This window comes from Hesperophylax consimilis, chromosome 22, assembly GCF_061612785.1.
Source record: "Hesperophylax consimilis isolate HC1 chromosome 22, BYU_Hcon_1.0, whole genome shotgun sequence".
Classification (NCBI taxonomy): Eukaryota; Metazoa; Arthropoda; class Insecta; order Trichoptera; family Limnephilidae; genus Hesperophylax; species Hesperophylax consimilis.
The window spans coordinates 25,076,382-25,090,791 of record NC_142857.1 but is presented as its reverse complement, the minus strand read 5'-3'; the positions used below and the strand labels follow the sequence as shown (position 1 = coordinate 25,090,791).

Here is a 14,410-nt window from a genome sequence, read left to right as displayed (position 1 = left end):
AGTTCTTTGTCAGTGCTTATTCCGGTCAGTTCTTTTTTCACATGATATCCGATTCTTTAACATTCCATTTCCATAGTCAAAATGACCTCAAACTTAGTTTTGAAGTCTGTGTGAAGTGCATTTAAATGTTGAACAACAGTTTTACCCTCGACGTTTTTCAAAAACAGGTTGGGGAACTAGGAAAATTCGCGGCTTCCAATGTGCAATGTTTTGCTTAAATATATTAATTCTGACGAGAAAGGGAACATAGACTCTATTTATATACCTCAATTAACAACTTTACGAAATATAAAAATACAAATATCAAATAAGTAATTTCTCAATCTATTATATTTGTGTTAGGTTTATTGTGTCATTTACGGAACTCCTAAAAGTTGACTTGAGGTAAATGGGGGTCCGCACGTATGTACCCCCATTTGAATCTCGTGGACCCCCAAGTTTTATTCTCGCTGACATAGACCCCCAGCAAGCCGATATCGACCCCTGGGGGTCCACATAGACCACTTTGGGAACCTCTGACCTGGATGAAGTTATTTTCGAAGACAATTTTGAAGAAATTTTTCGAGTTCAACGGAGGGCGAGAGAACTTGGAATACATTCTATTTTTGCTGACACAACTTCATGGAGTTCAATAGAGGCCAACCTCATCAGCTGTAGGGTGGGACAATGTATGTATACTTTGTGGTTTGACATTAAACTGAAAATAAAATCATTTCGTATTTGTTGTAAGACTAAAATTTATTGAAACATTTTTTCATCTTCCTGGATTAGTTTATTCACAAACATCAAAAACAATAAATAATATAGAGAGAGAGAACATATTATAATATCGTATTAAATATACAGGAAGTACACAACAAACTTAAATTAAACGATTTCTGAGCATGTGTGAAGTAAAAAATGATAATGTTCTCCGGTGACATTTTTTTTTCAAATAAAATCAAATAAGAAATTTTTTGAGATTTTCCCAGCCAAAATTATTATCGTGAATAATTTTTGGGTTATTATGCCATGATGCGCTTCTTCCTTCATCAGCCAACATTTCAGACAGCGCTAAAACCGGAAATTACTTTGGATTTGTTCCTGGGAAGACCCGAAACGCATTGAGCACGGCTTATTATTACGGAGTCAATTTAAATCCACAAAAACCCTATTAATATTAATAGAGACGACGGGGCTAATCACTGAAATACCAGCCGTAAGAGGGTTAACGCGCAACACGGTATAATATACTTCATTACAATCTACAAATCTGCCCTGACGATGGACTGTAACGCTTTCTGAAACGTTGGCTAAAGTAGGAATCACAACAAAGCATAATAACCTAAATATTAATAATGATAAAAATACAAAATCTTTTATCTTTTACGTGTCGCCTCTGACGAGAACCTAAAGCCAGCACGCTACAAGGTACAAACATGCTGACATTAGGTTTTTGTCAGTTGCTATAAATATAACTCCAGCATTTCAAATACTCACGCAAATCTATTAGTTATTCTCAATGTTTGTTCCATTCATTAATAATAATAATAATTGGATGACTTGTATAGCGCCTTTTTTGTGCAAAATCACCTCAAGGGCGCTCTAATAACCTGCTTGAATCTGTGCAAAGGAGAGCGATCCGTCTGATTGACAATCCGTTGTTAACAGACCGATTGCCTTCTCTAATGCATAGACGCAATGTAGGCATGCTGTATCTGTTCTACAGGTATTTCAATGGAGCCTGCTCTAAGGAGCTAGCAGCATTGATTCCTGATGCACCGGTGCACGTGCGCGAAACTCGACGGACACGAGCTGAACACCCGTTCACGGTTGACGTTGGCTTCATGAGAACGGGCCGTTTTTACGACTCGTTTTTGTGTAAGTCGGCTCGTATATGGAACGAGCTACCAGCATCTGTTTTTCCTCCCTCCTATAATCCGAGCCTCTTCAAGGCCCGCATTAACAAATCCCTTCCTACAGCCCCTACCTTATTCCGCCTCACAACGCCGCCCAACTGGGTGGTGACATAGTTCCCCTGTCTGTACACTGCACAGGCAGGGACGCTCTTGTGAGGTGTCACATAAAAAATAAAAAAATAATAATAAAAATATGTGATTCGGGTCCTGCATAACGAGTGTCGTACGCTCTGGCTCTAGACCGCGAGGGAGGATTATTATTATGTATTACACATTATCTCTCTACTGGAATGTGATACGGAGTCAAATTATCTCCGTGGACGAGGGGTAGGGCTCTCGATTAGCAAGCTGGAGGTCGCAGGTTCAAATTCCGGCATAAATGTAAATTTAATTTGATTAATTAGTCATTTAAAATAATATATTGTATATGTGCGGCACGTTTCAGAGTGGAAGACACTCTCAGTATCCCCCTGTTGTAAGACCACCATTCAGAATTGTAATGGCTTTGGCCGTGTTTGATGACCAGATCTGAATAGCTAGGTACTTCCCCACCTTCCCCATTCCATCCCCACTACCTACAGCCTCACAACACCCCCCCTATTGGGAATGCCATAGTCTCACTGGCTCCAGACAGGAAGCATTTGATACTCAAATTCAGTGCAATTTCAATTTTTTTTAAAGTCAATACATATACCTAATGTAGTTTTATTATAAGTAATAATGTGGAATACTTCAATATGACCTCCGATATTATCGGAAGCTGCAAAAGGTTAAATTCATGTAAAATAAAAAAAAACAAAATGGATTTGGAATAAAAATGATAACCCGTCTTCATTTCGCTTTATTCAGAACAAATTCAAAATTCGATCTTTGTTCCAAGCTTTGTGATAAGTTCCAACATTGGCCTAATGTAATTTTGTGTTGAAATCGCACCCCTAATAATGTAAGATTGACTTTGTCGTGCTTCAAAAATTAATACAGGGTTTTCCAATAAGAGGTGTTATTTTGATATTCAATTGTAAAAGATCAATGGTTTCGTTGCTTGTGTGGCACGTAGCGCCGTCTTGTTGAAAGTAAACGTTGTCCAGATCAATACCATCCAATTCCGGCCATAAAAGTCATTAATCATCTCTCGATAGCGCAATCCATTCACCGTAACTGTTGCTCCAGCCTCATTTTCGAAAAAGTAAGGTCCAATGACTCCACCGGACAAAACAGTCACACGTTGAGGATAGTTAGGCTTTTCAACAATAACTCTTGGGTTTTCCGAGCCCCAGATGCGACAATTTTGCTTGTTGACGAAGCCACCGAGGTGGAAATGGGCCTCATCACTCAAGATGATTTGCATTTGATTCACTCAAGTGAATTTTAATAATTTCAATGCGTTGTTGAAGCGTGTATCGTTCCATTTTTATTAATGGCGTAGTTTCTACTTGTCAAATGTCAAAAAATGACAGCTTCAAAAGTAACATCTACCGAAATAGCGGGCTATTCAAAATAACACCTCTTATTGGAAAACCCTGTATAATCTATTTATCTATCTATATAAATAAAAATGTTTGTTTGTTCAAAATCCAAAATCTCCAATAGTTCTTCACCGATATCGAATTGAATTTGAATGATAGAGGAAGTCGGGGACGCCCGAGAAATACCTAAGGCAATATATCTGCACCGAATGAGATACGAAATAGAATTAAAGTCGATGTAATGTAGTTTTTTTTTAACAGTAACATTGTGGTATACATTAGTGAATGGTGTGAGAAGTCGGAGACACACGAGAAGAACATTGGTGAAAGCGAAGCATTGCGTGTTTCGCTAGTTCATAATATCAACATTGTAAATCAGATTTTTAAAATACAACATCAAATCTAACTTCACTACTATAATCTTTCAAGTATGACAGATAATAATCTATTTTCCTTAAGCTAGCATTGATTTTATCTTTGGCAATGGTCGGTAAATTCATCAGATTGTGGTCTACAAATCGTTGGGAGAATTCACCCATTGTTTTGCTATTATTAACTCGGCCGTTGGACCCTTTGTTCGACTTTTTGAGTTCTGTAAACAGAGTGTGGAGATCAGATAGTGCGCAACTCATGTAGAATATTCTGTTGCAGTCTTCTGGGCCGTTTAGCAGGCATTTCAGGTCGTGCAGCATGATGCTTTTGGTTTCTGGATCGCTCATGATGGAGGGGTTCTGAGAATAAATAAAAAAAGGCGTTAAAGCTTGGACTCGATAAAACAGATATTTTAAACAAAGCAATTGTTTTATTTTAACCTCTCAGACAAAGACATTTATTTACTATGTGTTCCTTTGAGAACTGTCAAAACGTGATAATTTTTGTGTTATTTACGAGTTTTGCTAAAAGCTTCATAACTCACGTTTTGGGAAACGTAGCCTCATTCTAAAAAAATGTTTTGGAAAGATTATGAAATCCACTATCGCATTGTGTTGTTATACGTAAATATTTGCGTTTCTAAATATACATTTTATGAAAACGTCAAAAATATGTAAGAATCGCTTACCATTATTTCAAAGCCGTGAAAAATGTACTTTTTTCTGAGTATCAAAAAGAAATAACACTTTATATATTGAAGAAATATAATTAAAAACTATTAGTCACCTCAAAATATTAACCATCCAAACTAAAATATTTTTAATAAATTATTTAGAAACGCAATAAATTATGAACGAACAAGATGACAGATTCAATCGGCTTAGATAATGCACTTCTACGTTCCATAGATATTCTTGAATACAGACGCGTAGCGTTATTCATTATCGATACTCTGTTTTTTAAATCATGGCAATCCGTATACTAGTGATGGAAATAAATCGATTTTTGTAAAATCTCGCGCGTTTACGTGAAAAGACGTTCTAATGTCTTGACCGCTATTATCATATTTACGTCTTTTGACGTTCTAATGTTCTGAGTGGTTAAACAAATAAAACAATAACTTTTTTCACATCACTTTTAAAAGTGATTTAACCCCTCAGGCTAATTTGTTCTCTTTTGGGAACAGCCGTGTGGTCTCATAGAAATATTTGTATCTCCGTTATTGTCATGGTGAGAAATATGGTGTAAATGATGTTAGAAAGAGAAACACCACGCTTTATATGCAAAACTAGAAGTTAACCACAAAAAAATTTTATGTAGAGCGGAAATAATTGATAACAAGTTTTCTCGACGTCTGAGGGGTTAATAGTTGGGTGTACAACATGGTTTTTTTTCTTACATTGATACACTCCTGCACGACGGACTCAATGGCTGTGTCGGAATCCTGGAAGTTGGCTCCGCTGCTGAGGTTGCTGCAGATGGAGTGAGCGCAGGAGGCGGCCTCAGAGACGAAGGTGTGATGCTCCCCGTTGAAGAGGCGCACGCTGAACACGTAGGCGCACAACACATTGAGTAGATTGTACTTCACACAGGCGGCAGGCTTTTGTTTCTGGAAATGAAACAAACAATCAGAATAAAAATTTAGAAATATCTGACCTGATAAATGTTGAGGGGTGTATGAATTGAGGGTGCCTGAAAATGGTTTAAGGCGATGCACTATGTCGTGTAATATTTTAAATCGAGCAGCTATCAATAACACCCCTTACGTGGATGGCGATAAGGTTTAAATTCCCGAATAACACCATCTGCCTGTTTTGATTTATGCAAGAAAAAAACATGGCCAAAAAGTGCCTTTTATTTTATTTTGTAGATGTTCAGGCATAAATATTAAATTTTTTTTCGATAATTTTATAAATAACTTAATTTGCCACATTATACAATAAAATCATAACCGAAAATGGGTTCGGAAGTAGGAGATTTTGAACTTTAAAGCAGTTTTCATAGGCCTTATACATTATATTTTTCTGGGCGTATAAAAAGACTTATCTAAAAAATTTTCAATTATTTCAAAGGCCAAGATGTATTCTACCCGCAGTATTTAATTAAAGCATCTGAAACATTTCTAGGCGACCAAAAACCCATGATTTTGCATTACTACCTAGTGCATCGCCTTAAGACCTTTTTTTTACATTAACTCCACGAATAATAAATTCCCTCGGGATCTATGTCAGAAGAGGAAGTTCTAGGAAGGAGAAAGGTAAAAGAGGTGGGTAGGAATCTGCAGGTCATTGTGTCCAGGAGTGACATATGAATCCATCCCTCCCACTGCGGTACAAGGCGTTGGGTCGAGAGAGTTCGGTTGGAGGTTAAAGGATCTCACTTAACCGGCCTCTTCCAATCCGGCCCACCTACCACCGAGTCCTGAACAAACCTCACCCCATGAACCTGGGCACACCTGTAAAGTTACCAAACGTAGCGAACTACATTGAGTGACTTATAGCCGAGGGGTTTGTTATGCAATGAATGGGTATACAGGGGCTGCGGTATTTATTTATTTATATATAATTTGTTTATTTAAATATAATTTGTACATTTATTTATAAAAATTACAGGTAATATAGCCTAAGACGTTATAATTGTACCATTTATTCAGTGTATATGCAATGCCAAAAATCTCGCAAATGCGCTATAGGACACAAAAAATAAATCTATTTTTTTTTATCTACTGCATTCAAAAAGCACGTAGCTCTCCCCACAGGTGAGTTCATAAATAAATTAGTGCGGCTTGCTCTACTATATAGAAGATTGTGATGACGTCCTCGAGAGTGAGACTCTGGTACAAAAAAAATTTGTTGGGCCAGTATCTCATTATTAGATAAGTGACCGTTTATTAGTTGAAAAAAATATTTAAGCAAAGCAATACCTCTACGTGTCTCTAGGGAGTGGTAATTGGTCATGCCTAATATATAAATCGATGGGTAAAGCCAAGGGTAACGTCCATAGAGCCGCGAGAATAAAAACCTTAAAAAAATTTTATGGACTCTTTCAATGCGTAAAGTGTATGTTAATTCATGTGGAGCCCAGATGATCGAGTTTGATTCAAGTACACTTAGGACTAGTGTGTTATATAATAACGTCAGTGTTTTTGTGTTACGAAACGGATATGAGTTCCTAATTACTAATTCCTATACCCGTCTCCCTAAATTGATTGTTGATACCAATAAACAAACTAACCATACGGCCCTCTGCAAGGGTAGGCAGATAGGACGGACAACCACATAACATCCTGGCAGACATTCCTTGCTTCATAAATACTCTTCTTTAATGGTTTATTCGCACTACATGCCCACACCATCTAAGTATCCCTTTCTTAATATTTTTAATTATGTTTACATCACCACAAGAAAATACTACCAAATACTGTAAATAGATACCTACAACTTCTGACATTTCCCATACTTTCTGATAGCAGTATGCTACACTAGCGCCTCCTAGTGGCACAAGTTGTGAGGCTTGGTTTACCATCATACATTTGAATGGATTTTATGCATGGTTATGCCATGATACACTAGTGCCTCTAGCGGCCAGGGTTGCCAGCCAATACAAGTAAATCCTGCCTATGTTTTATTGGAGTTGGATGTATTCTTAATATTCTAGGGTACCTATTTGATAATACTGATCTTATGCAAAAAAAAACTATAACTTGAAACAAAGTGTTATTTTAATAATTTGGGTGTATTTAGAAGCAAGCGGAGTTTTAAAATTTTTTCAAACAAATAAACTTACCGATAATGACGAAAAGTCTTTGACATTTCCCATGAGTAGAGGACACGACACCCTGTAATCTACATCTTCCTTCGGTAATTTACTTTCATCAATCTCTTCTATCAGCTTCTTCTCCTTGTGGTACAGCCACCATGGCTCCCAACTCGGCAATATCTTGGACACGTCTCCGGAACTTAACAGAGCTTCAAATTCTTTACGTTCATCTTCCGTCAATGCGTCCCAGACCATATCGGCATCATCCAGATCCACTTCATTTAATCTATCGGCCAGATCAGGAACCGAGTCTTCATCGTCTGAATCTTTTTCATTAATATCTTCACAATTATCATCACTTCCACCATCAGAATCATCTTCATTAAGTACTGATTGATTGCCAAAACCTCCGCCCAGCATCTCAACCAACTTTTCCGGGTTCATATCGAAGTTTTCGTCTTCTGAGCGCATTTTTGATAGGATTTCCATCATTTTCTTCTTCGAAGAAGGGTTCGGATCCAAAATTCCCATTTCTTCGCTGATGCAGTCTTTATAGAAGCTCTCTGAACATTGCAAGTGTGCTTCTGATTTGTAGCAATCTATTGAACAGTATAAAACATTGCAACGAGGGCAGCAATACTTACTGGTCTTCAAATCACATCTGAAATAACAATACAAACAAATTAAAGTTATTTTTCAAAAAAAGCAATACAGCATTTATCTAGTAATCCATTGATATGGTTATGTTGCTCAGACTTCCGTTACAGCCTTTCTTTTTTATATTCATCGTTTATGAGAAACACTGAGGGTCACAACGAAGTTATCACCGGTATGTCTGTACTAATTTTTTGAGGTTAACATAAAAGATCCTTACATTTTACATGTTCTGGAATCGCTGCCCGAAGATCCAGCAGTAGACATATTTGATCAAATTTTTACAATACTGTTTCAAGAAATATATCTAATTCGTAATAAATCGTTTTGAGGGTAAGTTTGACATAAGACAAGTTCGGTTTGCAAAGATAATTTTTAAATTTTGACGTTTGACAGCATCAACTGCATTATTCACGAAATTGTTTCGACCAAATTGGTTTAGTTTCATGGTTGTTATTAATATCGTTTTGTAAATAAGTACGAGCTTCATCTGTCAGAAATTGACAATATTTCTCTACTAGCAACACTACCGAGAGCTGTCAAATTTTAAATGAAGAGAGTCGTTTATTTATGGTTTATCATAAATCAACTATACTATGGAGACTATGGAGTTACGAAGTTAGTTATTTGTTATTTAGGCTTTTTTGGAGTATAAGTGAAATATTTTACAATGCAATACACTGATTGAAAATCTAATACTCTATCGTCATTAGGATGGATGTGCCAGAAGTTATAGAGGAGTTTTATGGAGTTTATTTACTGTATTGTTTGAATGATAAATTCTTGGGTAGGACTTACATTGGTTATACAGTCGATCCAAATCGCAGAATAAACCAGCATAATAAAGGAACATGGGCCGGTGGGGCCAGACGAACAAGCAATAGAGGACCATGGTAAGATAAATATTTTATTATAAATATAATGATTTATAGTTTATTTTCTACATTATTATATTCTATTTTATATGCAATTTAGACAAAAAAAAATACAAGCGATTCGAGTTCTCGCCACACTATTTTGCTAGTGTTTGTACAATGACTACGGGTTTGACGTGAGTTACACGCTACTGACAGTGCTTGAAGTTACATTCCCGTCTACTACTTGTTTGATAAAATATGACGTCCGAACATGATTTGAATGTTAAATTTGTTCAGGAGATGGGAAAATATCCATGTTTATACAACTATGTATAATTTACCGGAATACGTTCGAAGGGGTTTAGCGAAAAAGCCGTGGATTGAGGTTGGAAAGAAAAGTCAATTTGACATCATTCTCACGCAGTTCCTTGACGGCGATGAATGCCCAACATTTCACATTTATTTTGTTGTATGGGCGTCTTCTTTTCATACCTGTAAATATAAAAATATAACAATATTATCGCCTTCATCGCTAGAATCACTTGTCATTGTATTAATTCCACGGTTTCACTTGAAAAAAAGTTCAGTATAATTAAGGTAGCGCCTTGTACGGAAACCAGCTTTAAATAATAGCATATTGGTGGGCTATTTGTGGTTGTGTCGCAGTTACATAGTATTTCTTTGTACAAAGGGCCTTAAAACTTTACAATTGCTCTGCCATTTTATACGATAATATTTGTTTACTATGTAGTGCTACAAATCATTGGTTAGATGGTAAGCTATTTTCTTCTCATGAATAAGAGATTTGTGCATTGTAAAGATTCCCCTCTCAATAATTGCAAATTCCCTTTGTGGCGTCATTTTAGTTAAAATTAAATAAATAACTTTATACACACCACTATTTCATCAAATCAGTGATGTATACAAAATTATACATTAATTTTGACGAAGAAACCATTGGTTTCTGCGTCAAAATTGTCAAGCGATTCTAAAGTTTACTAAATCTTTTTATAGGCACTATGTATCTTATATTATTTTGATTTTCTAGGAAAATGGTGATGATAATACACGGTTTTCCAAACAATATAGCAGCACTGAGAGTAAGTTATTTCACATATTGTCTGATTTTTTTTGAGATTTTTTGTTCACACTCCATGACATGAATCATGAAATATAAAGATTTTGTGTTCACATTCCATGACATGTATTGTGTAATACAAAGATTTTTTGTTCACATTCCATGACATGAATCATGAAATATAAAGATTTTGTGTTCACACTCCATGATATGTATTGTGCAACATGAAGATTTTGTGTTCACACTCCATGACAAGTATCGTGCAATATAAAGACTTTGTTTCCACACTCCATGACAAGTATTATGCAATATAAAGAACCATCTTTGATGGACAGCCATCTTCTATCCTTTATGATGTAGAAGTAGAAGCCCAACTGGGTAGTTTTATTTTTATAATTTTTTTTTATTGTCACCTCTTGATAAAAATTTGTTTTTATTTTACAGTTAAAATAATGCAATTATTGTAATATTAAGTCCAAATAAAAATATTTAATTATATACATAGTATACATCATGCAGTGTTAGTAATAATGATTAATATGTATAGTGTATGGTGAACTAGGAGAATCTGTGTTGAGATGTTCATATGTTTTTGATGTAGTGTTATAGTGAATTGATTGTATTTGAAGAATATTATAAGAAATTTTTATGTTATTGTTTTATAATTGATTCAGTTATGGAAGAATTATGTACCTTTTGTTTTTATCCAGACTGAATCATTATTTATGACAATGGGTCATTCTATGGCTCATTCTTAAGTTCGATAGCTCGACTATGGAACGATGCACCAGCCTTGTTGCATTTTCATTGTGTTTTCTCCCTCCTACAACTCAGCTCACTCCTTCCTCTTCTAAAATAGTCCTTCGATGTCTTCTTTTGTATTACAACTCATCGTCAATTTTGTTTTAAAAACCAATAAATATATTTATGAAGGTACCTAGTTACACATATAACTCTGCAGGGGGTAAATTTACAACAGTGGTTCACAGCTTTGTCAGAAGTGTACCTTCAAGTGGATTTTTTGTTTTTGTTGAGGGGGAGGGGGTTGACAGCGAAATTCAATATTAAAGGTTTCTGTTGATTTAAAAAAAATTTAATTTCGTGTTATACAAACCGGTTCTTCAAATTTAGTTCCATTTAGGACATGCAGCGCATATTAACCAAAACTCCATAAAAAAACATTCTCAGCCAGGGTTTTCAAGAATACCCCAATAATTTTTTTTTTTTCCATAGCCAAGTAAGGAGTATAAAATTGAAAAGCGGGCCGAAGAATTGGGCCGCGGGTTGTGCATCACTGTTTGTGACAAGTAAAATTTCTCAGTCGAAAAGCATAACAATCCTGCAAGCTAGTTATTTATGACAAGTGAGAATTTACAAGCGGTACGATACACAAAAGCTAATGATAAGAAGATGGACAATTTAGTGTTATTTTTCTTGTAAGCCTTGAACCAGGTGATGGTAGTTACAATGCGTTGATTGTTTTGATGAGGAAATTGAGAAGCATGAAAGCGAAATCTTTAAAACAATCATTGATTATAAATTTTGTTAGTAAAAGTGTATTTTTCTAATATGCTTTTTTAATAAGTAATACTCTACTCGTATTTTGAAAATATACTGCACATTTGCGAATATATTGATAGTACAGGAATTTAGGTAGATTCTTACAACTTTTAAAAAACCTATTTAAATGTAACAATTAATGGCTATAAGGAGCAAATTTTGTCGGTCCTCTCGTGCTCATTAATACCAAGTTTGACTGTAAATGGAAAAATATTCAGGGGAAAACTGACAATATTTAACTATTTTATGTTTTCTTTTGGGGTTGTGGATTATAAAAATAAACTTTATAGATGTACAGAAGACTAAAAAAATTTTTGTGCAGTTTGAATGGGCGTGGCAGAACCCCGAGCGTTCCCGTCGCCTGCTGCAGGTGCCCCAGCGTTCCAAGCGCCCCCGGGAGAAGCAACTGCAGTACCGCCTGCGCATCCTGGCCGAGATGCTGCTGGTGGGGCCCTGGACGAGGCTGCCCCTCTCAGTGCGCTGGCTGTCCCAGGAGTTTGCTGAGGACTTTCCCGTCAGTGCAATTTTTATTTTATATCTCAATCTCTTCAGTCATTAGGCGCTGTATCCCTCCTCCCTCACAAATGCTTTACTCTGACTGCGGTCCCTCGCTGTTCGCCTTCAGACCTGTCATTCCTGTCCAGATTTTGTCATATATTGGTATATAACAAACACTCGCATATTCGAGTGCAACGTTGTGTCAAAATTTCAAATCAATCGTTGAAGAACTTTCGGAGATTTAAGATTCATTGCATTATTATAAAAAAATATAGTATGAGAAGATCAACGTCATAATATTACACACAGAACAGGGTGCGAGGTCAGTGTCTATTGACATAGAACATGACAGGTCAGTGTCTATTGACAAGAGAATCTAGGGGGAAGGAAAACAAAACAAAAAAGTGACTCAATGCGTGGATGACTTAATTTACTAACTGCCATATTACTTCATTAATGTTTCCTAGATAATATTCTTAATATGTTTTTTTTTTTTTTATTGCAGCCTAACAAGCAACCACCTTTCCACATACCGATATGCTACGGTCCTGTAAAGAGTAAAAAAATTCGCCAGGTTCTCTCTCAAAAAGGAACAAAATCCCCATCTCCTAAAAAACGTCTTCTGTGCAATTCCAAAGAGGCGGGAAAAGGAGTGAAAGGAAAACAAACAAATATCAAAATGGCTGAGTTTGATGATGAAATCACTGCACCTTCTGATAAATACGATAAAATGGTTAAAAATGCTCATCAAAATATTGATGATCCTGTTAAAGATTATACGAATTTTTTTGACTGTGGGCTGTGCATGAAAGTTATAGAAAATTCTAACATTAAATTGACATGTCTGAATCAAAAATGTGATCTCGTTTCGCATTTGAAATGTTTATCAGAGTTATTTTTGGAGAGTGGCGAATACGTCCCAATCGAAGGAGATTGTCCATTTTGTTGTCAGAGACTCCTTTGGGGTGATTTAATAAGGAAAATGAAAGGATGTCAAGATCATCAAGGAGACAATGGTAATAACAGTGATTCTCTGACAGATGACGGATTTGTACTAAGTGAAAATGATTCGGGAAAATCATCGAGGGAGGAAATGAATTCTTCTTTCAATGGAGACGAAAGTATTGTCTTATGTTTATCAGATTCTGACTGATTTGATATCGTAGTTTAATCTGCGATTGTGATGTATTTTTTGTACTTAACTAGTCAAAAGGAGTAGGTACTTACCTATCCGCAATAAGGTGGAAATTTTGAAGTATTTTTTTATGTCAGACTAAGTATTTGGTAGGTAATAAATATATTTTTTAAACTTATTTGCATTTTTATTTTATTTTAGAAAGACAAATATCCCGGGTTACGAATAACCTGACAATATTTGAAAATTTCCTACTACCACCACAGTAAGCGGAAAATGTTGGTAGTGTTGTGATGGAGGACTTAGCCAGCTGAGAAATTAAACACTACGCCTGGTTGGGACCCAAACGCGATCTCAACTCAGCCACTGACCGCTCAATTTCTCTTGATACTTTTTAATTTCGTTAAAAAAATGTATTTATTAGGATATTTCACAAGAGTTCCAACTGCCCAGAGCCATCGGGACTGTGGCAACCCCAATTGGGGTATTTTGTGATGCTGATGCGGCTGGGGAGGGGAAGTAGATGGACTAGAGGAAGTTCTAGAAGATACCCGGCTTTATAAATCGAGCTTTAAAAACGTTTCAAGTGGTCTTTCACAAGGACCACAGCGATACTGACAGCTTCTTTATCTACACTGGAACGTTCCGAAAAATATATATATTTTAAATTTCCTCCCTTTCCTCACCTCAAAGAGACAAAGCTCTGGTGTTGGGTGAGGGAATTCTAGCCCAAATTAATCAAATATTGTAAAAATAAAATATTGTAAAAAAATCACAAGAAAATATGTACATATTATTTTATGTTATATATCATTCTATGAAAAATAACATATCTAAAGAAACCTTCTGTACCTTATACCAGTGGAGGCTCGAGATTTTTTTACTGAGGTTTCAGAATATCAAAAGAAGTTATTATATCTTGTACCTATTTTATCAAATTTTACGGATTTCTCTCATTTTCAATTTCAAACCCCTTTTCAAACAAACCCCCAATTTTTTTGTGAAAACTACACTATATTTTGCCATTGTACAATATTAGGTATAACTAACAAGAATAACTGCAACAAATCAAAAATGCAACATTTTCTAGTTGAAAGCCGAAACCAAATAGAGAAAGCGCAGCACAATATTGC

General features: G+C 35.8%; 2 protein-coding genes across 2 annotated transcripts; one reads left to right on the top strand and one right to left on the bottom strand.

Annotated features, from left to right (window-relative positions):
* Positions 1-2,320: 2,320 nt before the first annotated feature.
* On the bottom strand, positions 2,321-8,502 carry LOC149413352 (zinc finger HIT domain-containing protein 2). Its single transcript, XM_089644985.1, has 4 exons — positions 8,370-8,502; positions 7,523-8,156; positions 5,136-5,345; positions 2,321-4,095 (listed from the first exon to the last, which is right to left on the bottom strand). The coding sequence occupies exons 1-4, from the start codon at positions 8,414-8,416 to the stop codon at positions 3,748-3,750; spliced, it is 1,239 nt and encodes a 412-aa protein (XP_089501111.1). The 5' UTR covers positions 8,417-8,502; the 3' UTR covers positions 2,321-3,747.
* Positions 8,503-8,717: 215 nt separating this feature from the next.
* slx1 (structure-specific endonuclease subunit SLX1) lies at positions 8,718-13,426 on the top strand. Its single transcript, XM_089645014.1, has 4 exons — positions 8,718-9,042; positions 10,055-10,106; positions 11,967-12,158; positions 12,648-13,426. Exons 1-4 carry the CDS (start codon positions 8,864-8,866, stop codon positions 13,293-13,295), a joined length of 1,071 nt encoding a protein of 356 aa, XP_089501140.1. The 5' UTR covers positions 8,718-8,863; the 3' UTR covers positions 13,296-13,426.
* Positions 13,427-14,410: the final 984 nt, after the last annotated feature.

What these genes read in the sequence shown, in the direction of transcription:
- LOC149413352 (XM_089644985.1), bottom strand. Translation starts at nt 8,416, where the DNA reads ATGTCTACTGCTGGATCTTCGGGCAGCGATTCCAGAACATGTAAAAT. An exon ending in GATTCCAGAACATGTAAAAT is followed by an intron (nt 8,157 to 8,369) that starts GTAAGGATCTTT and finishes TTGTTATTTCAG; the next exon opens with ATGTGATTTGAAGACCAGTA. An exon ending in AAGACTTTTCGTCATTATCG is followed by an intron (nt 5,346 to 7,522) that starts GTAAGTTTATTT and finishes TTTCATTTCCAG; the next exon opens with AAACAAAAGCCTGCCGCCTG.
- slx1 (XM_089645014.1), top strand. Translation starts at nt 8,864, where the DNA reads ATGGATGTGCCAGAAGTTATAGAGGAGTTTTATGGAGTTTATTTACTG. An exon ending in ACAAGCAATAGAGGACCATG is followed by an intron (nt 9,043 to 10,054) that starts GTAAGATAAATA and finishes TTGATTTTCTAG; the next exon opens with GAAAATGGTGATGATAATAC. An exon ending in AGTTTGCTGAGGACTTTCCC is followed by an intron (nt 12,159 to 12,647) that starts GTCAGTGCAATT and finishes TTTTTATTGCAG; the next exon opens with CCTAACAAGCAACCACCTTT.